Below are 8408 nucleotides of genomic sequence, written 5' to 3' on the forward strand. Positions count from 1 at the left end.
TTCCAAAAGAGACCGCAGGATCAAATGTACCCAGTGTACAGAACAAAGTTAGATTCAAATGAAAAAATCTTTTGGTTGAAAAATTATAATTTTTCAATACATCACAGGGGCAAATAACCTTTTATTTAAAGCTATGAGATTGGAAGACTCCTTTGTGTCATTCTGTAAATTTCACTTCTGGGTGGTGCAAAGGAGCCACTTCTCTAGAAGGCACTAACTGGTTTAAGTGTGCAAGTAAGTTACTTCATGACAAAAACATGTGCAAAGCACAGGCAAGAAGACTGACTGGTTCTTGACTGGTTTCCTCCCTCTTCACCAGACACTCCGAGATATTGCTGAGGAATTCTACCAGCCACAGGCTTCCCGACACGGCCTCCAAGTGCTCAGTCCACTGTGTCACAGATCTCCTTGACCTTCTCGTTGAACTCTTCCGGTTGGTCTGCATACACGTAATGTCCCGCTCCAAGGATGGCCTGGGTGAGGAAAGGCAGTTGGCCAGCCCGTGAGTACAGCATGCAATAAACACAGCGATAGAAGCAAAGACACTAGCAATAAAAGTGGGAGCAGTGTGTTTATTTAACTGAGGTACAACAGAAAGGAATAAGCAACACTGATCTATGAAACAACTTCCATCAGTTAAAGGCTCTGAGATTAAGTAGAAAATGATTGAGTCTTGAATCTTAAAAAAAAGTATTAACACACAAAACCAAAATGACTTAGCACTTTTGTCTAAACTGCAACTAACAGCCAGACCACTGGGGAAACTGATCAGAGTGAGAACGCCCTGTCTGGTGAGAACTAGTTGCCTCCATGGCTGGTCGAGGTTCCTTTGAACCAGTCCCCCTTTCAGCTGGTCCTAGTCCCAAGATACTATGGTTTGAGGGACAGGAAAACCCCTATGAGAGGTGGTTGACTGGATGTACCGGTCAAACCTCACCCCATGACACGTGATGCTCACCAAATCCCTAACTGAGACTCCAGGTGCAGCTCAGAAACCACCTGCAACCTCATCAAGACAAAACCCAACAGCCTCTGTCTACAGCCGAGCTCCCAAGACACCACACACACTTACTATGGTCTTCACATAGGAATGTGGTCGTAACGACTGGATGCTGGTGCCAGAGTTGCCGTCGATGCAGGACCGAGCGCCGAAGATCACCGAAATGGGAATGTCGGCGTGCATTTTGCCAATTCTCTGGAGCATTGGCCTCTTTGCCCAGCCATAAGGAATAGTCATGTTCTTGAAAGCGGACTCCCCACTGAGAGGGAAAGGAGAAGGTCGCGTGAACGGTGTGAGGAAAGGAGACACACCAGCACTCCGCTGGCGATCGAAGTGCACACACTTTTAGCCTTTCTCTCACTCGGGGACCACCGCACCTTTGCTGATGCTCATCTCCCCACTGTACAAGCTGGAGCCGAATGTCACTCCCTTTTCCAGTTACATAATCAGACCCAGTGGCCATGTATGGAAGATGACCACTTCAGTAATGAACGGGAGGGGAAACCTTTACAGTTTTAAACATTAACTGAGTTACTGTGAGGTCTGCTCTGAATCACACTCTCCTAGTTTCTCAATTTGTTTTGCTCTTTACATGATGGGCTGAATCAAAGCATCTTCCTCTGAGATATTCCAAGCTGCCCAGCACCCAGGTAATCCTGCAAGCACCCCAAGATCCAGGAACAGCTCTCTAAGAGCAGCCTGGGTCCCCTAAGATGCACCCTCCTGAACCCTCTGTCTCTATTAAGAACTTTCAGGTACCACACGCATGCCCCTTGTGCCCCCTACTAAAGGACAGCCATCCTGAAGGGCACGCTCTATGATGATCTTGTGATGATTAAACGGCTAACCTGGGAAACACCATGTTGGAGGTCAAAGAGCATGTACTTAATGATTTGCATAACTTTTGCTTTTCTAAGACAACTCCACCTCTACCTCCTAAAAGTGCTGAATAAACATGAGCTCTTCCCCCTGCCCTTAACCTAGCTGACAAATAACCTCTCAGAACCTTCCCTTCCTGAGTTATACCTGTACCTGCATGTAACAAAACTTCTGCTTTTTCCACTCCAAGAGAAGGAGAAAAGTCACAATTCTGCAAACCCTGTGGGGCAGGTTGACTGCACATGAAGTGTCACCGTGAGTTGGGCTGACCCCAGGGCAAGCAACAACAATCGTCTATCATTAAAGTGCTCAGTGGCTTCTTGTGGAGACAACTGTTTCTCACTCTGACTTATTTAAAATTAATACAGAAGGTAACTTCTGCCGCTGTTCACGGCACCTGCAGTGGCAAAATCAATACTATGTGAAGAGACTTGCATTAATTATTTTGCTAGAAAAGCATATTTTTGTGGTCATTTCTACTACTCATATGGTAGTAGGCAGAACTGCAAATTGCCTTGCATGAAGAATTCAGATTTCACCATAAGAAAGGCACCAAACTAGGACTATAAGGCACATTGTGACTGTGAAATATGTCTGGGTGAAGAGCAAAACACTGAGATTATGGGGAGAAAGAACGGTGTTCTTGGGACAGAAAGTGTTCTAAAAGAACTGTTAGAGCAAGTCATTAAAACTGTACAGACCTGATTGATCAGATCTAATGTTACAAAGTATCATTTATTTGAGGACCTCCCTCCCACTCCCCTCTTGGCAGAGAACCTCTAACTTATTTTATTAAAAAGCTACAGTGACACCTCAGTATCTTCCGCAGCCTCAATCTTTTCCTAAACTAGTAGGACTTATTCTTTGTCAAAATGAGAAGAGAGAATTAAAAGACCCAAAACTGAGGGAGGCTGTCTCTGCTTCTGGCCTCTTAGTCTTTCACCCCTGTCCAGTCCTGGGAAGGATGAGGGACCACTTCTAGTTTATAAAGGGTGAGGGGCCACTTCTGATTCATAAAGGGTGAGGGGCCACTTCTGGCCTGTAAAGGGTGAGGGGCCATTTCTGATCTGTAAAGGGTGGTCCATGCTCCAGCTGCACTAGAATCAATGGAAATGAAAGCGCACTGCCACTGAATCGGCTCCGACTCCTAGTGGCCCTGCAGTGAGTGGGGTGGTGAGGCTGTACATCTTAACAGGAGGAGACGACCCATCTTTCTTCAAAGGGACAATTGATGCGTTTGAACAGCAGGAGATACGTGGCCGTCTGATAACAGCACAACACATTACAGTCTCTGCTGCCAGAGCTCCTTTGAGTCATCCGAAGCCTAGTTTAAGAGATGCAGCCCAGAAGTCTGAATGGGCATCTCAGAGTAAGAGCCCAGGAATGGCACTTTCACAGGCTCTCCAGTACCCCAGGCCTCTCGTCTTTATACTATTCCTGATGTTTCCCTTAACAGCTCCAGGGCCTTGGTCATTGAGCATCTTTCTGGCCTTCCACTATCTTTAGGCTCTGCATTCTTTACTGATATCCAGCATCTTCAAGGTGCATGTGTGTGCATGCAGTGTTGCTGTTGTTTTTGTAAATAAACACTTTTGTGTGCACTGTCAAATCGGATCTGACTGGTACAGGAGGAGATTGCCCTTCCTTCTCCAGCAGAGCATCTGGTGGATTTGAACCTCATACCTCTGGGATTGCAGTGTAATTAAACACTTTTGGTTGTTCCTCCTCTCCCTCTGGCTAATCTCTCCTTCCGACCATGGTTCAAATCCATGCAGATCTGCTTCTATTCCTTTCCCTTTGCTGACTCCCCACCCCCACCCCCAAAGCAGTGCATCTGCAAATGTCAAGAGCTGCTCAGTGGAAGAGCACCTTGGAAAATAAACTGGAACGTGCTGTCCCCATCTCTGGTGCACTGGAGGAATTTCATCTGCTTTGGCAAAGGCTCTAAGATAACCTGCAGGCCAGAGCAGTAATGAAATGGAACCATCCTTCTGTTCAATCCAGGGAGCGCTGAGGGTGTAACGAGCACCAAGTGGAGACGTAACCCACGGACGGTGCATCTCTGACAGATCAGATCCTCCAGTGACCCCACGGGAGAAGGACGCACTAGCCTTCCACTGCCGTTTATGCAGCCTCAGAAAGCTGATGGACGGTTCCCACGAGTCGGAACCAACTTGAGGGCAAGGGGTGAGCCGTTTAAGACAGCGCTTCTTTTTGTAAACATTCACACTTAGTTTGAGAAATGTGGCCTTAGTGTGAAGTTATTCTTTACCCCTCATCTCCGATTCTCTCCGAGAGATAACCAGGAACACTGCTTCTTCTATGTATCTGTAACTCTATCAGCAGAACGGAGCTGGCGTGGTCTAGTGGTAAGAAACTGCACTGCAATCCGGAAGGCATGTGGTTCAAATCCACCAGATGTTCTGTAGAAGGATGGCCAATCTTCTCCCGTGTGATTTACTGCCTCTGAAAACTCACTGGAGGGTCAGCTATGGGTTGATTCTGACTTTGTGTCAAACAACAACAACAACAAAAACAACAATGTATCAGGAGAATAAAGTATGTTCTACTTTTTTGAGTCCTATCAGAAGTTAGGTACAATAAAATGTTTTCTATAACGAATTCTCTGAATACTTTATTAAGAAGTCCTAGACACATGTCCTTTTATATTTAATAATAATATCTTCTGGATTATTCATATGTTTCAAAAATTCTAAAACTAAACCTATATGTAGAATTGTAAAGGTACCTTGGAGTCTGGACGTTACAGTGGTAGATGTATTCGGTCACAGTTTCATCTTCAAACATTGACGAATACTTCCGTTTGAAATCAGGTCTTAAACGTTGCACTAAACTTAAACCTATTTAACATGAAAGAAAAACATTTAAGCTTGAAGTTATAATTTATGTGCAGACAATAAAATATAGTTTAGGGCTTACTTGTATAATGAGTGTTATATGCATCATATATATATAAATATATGCCTTGTTGTTGTTGTTAACAACACTTCTCACTTATCTGCTATCTTACTATCTGACATTTTGCATTTACCACTGTGATAAAAAAAATCTATTATCTTACTAATTTGCTTATTAACTAGATATGCCTGGCAGTAATGACAAGCAAGGTTAAGGTAAAGGTTATACTGGCTATGATGTGTCAACTTGGCTGGGTCATGATTCTTAATGTTGTGTCTGTGGATAGTACGTAAAGAGGCGGTCATTCTCCACTCTGGTATCTTTGTGGGCCTCTTCCATCTTCACACAATGCTGATTTCCACACAATGACTTGCCATAGAGGGGAAAAAAGCACAGACATTCAAAACTGCCTTCAAGTTGCCCAAAGGAAAGCTTTAAGTTAGACCTTGAGGGGGTTTATACTGACTTTAATTGCTCAAAACCAAGTATGTTCATTTTCTAAAATCTGTTTTCATAGGAAAATGAATTCTATTAAATATGGTAAGTGAGTAGAGTGACTCACTAATAAAACCAGTTTAATCTGTATTTTCTCCACAATTACAATGCATCAGCATCTACATGGAGTGAACTGGGATTTGTAAATGTTTCTGTGAGAAAATAAATGCTGGGGTTCTGCTTGGGGCACTAGCATCCCTGCTAAGAGTATCCATGGTAACTCCAGGGTCCTACCCCTAAGGTAGGGCTGCCAACTTTGAAGGAGAAAGGTCACCGTCCAGTCAGCACTTGGTCAGTTTTTCTTTCAGCTCCTACCGTTCACTCATTTCTCCTACAAAGTTTTACGAATTACACAGCTCCATCAAGAACGTTCTAATACAGCCGACAGTCTACAATGTCTTCTACCCCAAGTGTTAGCAATACTGGGAGACAGAGGTTACAAAATTGCTTTTAGAGTCCTCCCCTAGGCATCCTCCCTCCCCTACCACTGTCCCCTAAGTTATTTTTCTTTTCAAACTTTGTGTCTCTTACAATTGCTTTGTGATGCAATAAAATCCATTTCTATTTCAGGACTCCCTGAACAAAATGAAATCTCTTAAATCATCAAAGGAATAGGATCAATCACCCAAGAAGGAGTGGCTCCCCTGGGGAGCGGGACGAAAGGTGAGGACAGGGGAAAGTTAGCCTTTATGAAGAGGGAGTGGGGTCATCCATTCAATCTCCTGCTCCTCCCAAGTGCTGCAGCCCCTCCAGTCTATCACCATCTGGGACCACAAGGTGGGAAAATTCCCAGAGTTACAGGGCTGAGGGACAGACGAACTTAAGTCAGAGACTAAACACTAGTACCTCAAACCACGAATGGAAATATAAGTCAGGAGTCTCCAACATATTTGTGGAAAAGAATGACTTTATCTTCCTAAAATAGTGAGATTAAGGGGCAAGGCAGGGATTGGTAAATGGGGTTATTTCTATTTTTCCCCACAGTCAATCAAGAAAGGCCTTATGGGGATAATTATAGGGTTTCACAATCATGGGCAGAGGGAGGGGCAAATAAAGAAAATGGGAAAGATCTGGTGTGAAAAACAATGCACATGAATTTTGTAAGTAAACCAATATAAAAGAAAAAAGTCCTAAAAAAATAAAAAAGAAATCAAGGCCTCGTGCTCCACCAGCTGCACACATTCAACCACCAACTGCTCTCTCACGGTCACCACCAAGTCGGCAAGTTACACTTCTTTCTCACACACTGAGTGAGCTGACGCTGGCTGAAGGGCGCTCTGCTGGCCTGACTTGGTCAGGATCTCCGAAGATGACCAATCAGTATTCCCTTCCTAGACTAATTACTGGTTTTCTCTATGGAAGAGCAGTGAAAAAGCAAGGGTTGGGGGGGGGGGGGTTGGTGTGTGTGTGTGTTGGCTGGTTGATTTTTAAGACTTTGACAAAGGTGGTCTCAGTACACAGATCTCTACTGATAATCTATGAATCTTCTGCTCACCGAAGGGTCCTGCAATTCTGAGCCCAGCTAAAGGGTTAAAGGGGGTCAACACTGCTCCCAAGGCTCTGATCCAAACGGGAATTGGTCTGTCTTGATCAGCAAAGTCAGGTCTCTCAGGAAAACCCCAAGGCTCCACTAAAATGAGATGATTAACCCTGTTGGTGAAAGAACAAAGGTAAGTCTATTTGGCAAAAGCACCCCAAGACCATAAAGAATGTAAAAACATTTGTAAAGAAGAACAGAATAAAGTAAAAACCCTCTCACATTCATAAGAAGACTAGTAACAGAATAGGTTGTCACATTCTTATGTAAAAACTTTGAACAATAGGATAAATTTTGAGCACTACAGTGTAAAAACACTTTATTGTTAACATATCTAAATTTGGGTAATAAAAAAGGCTAAGAAGGCCAAGAGATAACTAAGTATCTATTCATGACAGAAAGAAGATAAGCATGTGTTTGTTGTGTGTAAACCACACTCTGGTCAATGATACAGAAAAATCCAAAGGCTCCAGGTATTTGAAATGAACACTGAGAAACAATGAAAGGTTTTCCTTTTACTCCTTTTTTTTTGTTACCTTACAAAGTTGGTATACACTGTGTTTCACACTATTCTTTATTCACATTGTATTTCATACAATCATTCACATGCATTATGTTTTATAAAAGTAATCACCATTGGACCTCGCCCACCATTAACCTGTCTTTTCACCCAGATCCTTCCCATTTCCTTCTCACCCCTCCATCCACCAAACTATGCAGCCCTGTGGTTTCACCCCTACCCATCCTCAGCCCTCTGCTCCCACCCTTGAGTTCCCATACATGTTTTACTAATTATCCTTCTATTTTTACAATACTGGCCTTATGCTGAGTGAACACAGTCTCGAAGGACAAATACTGCTCAAGTATCTTACTCTTCAGCCGTCAACAATAGTGACTTCTCACACATCAATCCCTTCAGATTAAGGAGTTAGGAAGTAGGTTCAGAAAGATGTGAACTGAACTTTTCACAAACACTAGGTAAATGCAATGTAAGCTGAAAATATAGCACTCTACCCACTGATCTGGGAGGTGGAAATTCATGTCCACAACCTATGAAATTATGATAAGTGGGCATTACTTTGACTGTAGGTTTGACACAAACCTTGAGAACAACAGACCCTGGAGGGAGAGTGTGAAGGGTTCTTGGCCCACACGCAGATCAATCTTTCATCACAGATGGGAATACCATGTAATCTGCTCTATGACACACAGCGGTTGATAACGGAGCAGGAGAGCCCAACTCCTCATTTCCCAACTGCATTATTCTGATTCTGAGAGGTGTCAACCAGCCACCGGGCCAAGGGCTCTCCTAAGAGCTGACTAAGCAATGTAAGACGAGTATGTTAATAAAAGCAGAGCTGACTGACTAGGTCAGTGCTGAGAATACCTGGAATTTCACAGCACTGAAAAGATTTGTTAAAAGGCTCGCGCAAAGCTCATATTCAAAGCTACGCCCAAGTATAGACTAGAACTATGAATCTATGTGGAGATAAATGCCACCTGAGTTTCATCCACTTAACAAGTCTCTTCTCATCTTTCCCTTTGCTCCTTATCTATGTGTTAAAAACCCCCAAATCT

The 8408-nt window shown here is 43.5% G+C and overlaps 1 protein-coding gene across 1 annotated transcript in view; it reads right to left on the bottom strand.

Annotated features, from left to right (window-relative positions):
• Positions 1-383: 383 nt before the first annotated feature.
• LOC102875823 (1-acylglycerol-3-phosphate O-acyltransferase ABHD5-like) overlaps positions 384-8408 on the bottom strand; it is a 45042-nt gene continuing 37017 nt past the window's right edge. The window contains exons 4-7 of the mRNA XM_006892980.1: positions 6789-6943; positions 4629-4740; positions 1073-1259; positions 384-473 (exon numbers count right to left, since the gene is read on the bottom strand). Coding sequence (XP_006893042.1) covers positions 384-473; positions 1073-1259; positions 4629-4740; positions 6789-6943 — 544 coding nt within the window. The remainder of the gene's footprint in view (positions 474-1072; positions 1260-4628; positions 4741-6788; positions 6944-8408) is intronic.

The sequence above is a fragment of the Elephantulus edwardii genome, unplaced genomic scaffold, assembly GCF_000299155.1.
Source record: "Elephantulus edwardii isolate Elephantulus edwardi_28Jun2011 unplaced genomic scaffold, EleEdw1.0 scaffold00121, whole genome shotgun sequence".
NCBI classification, from domain to species: domain Eukaryota; kingdom Metazoa; phylum Chordata; class Mammalia; order Macroscelidea; family Macroscelididae; genus Elephantulus; species Elephantulus edwardii.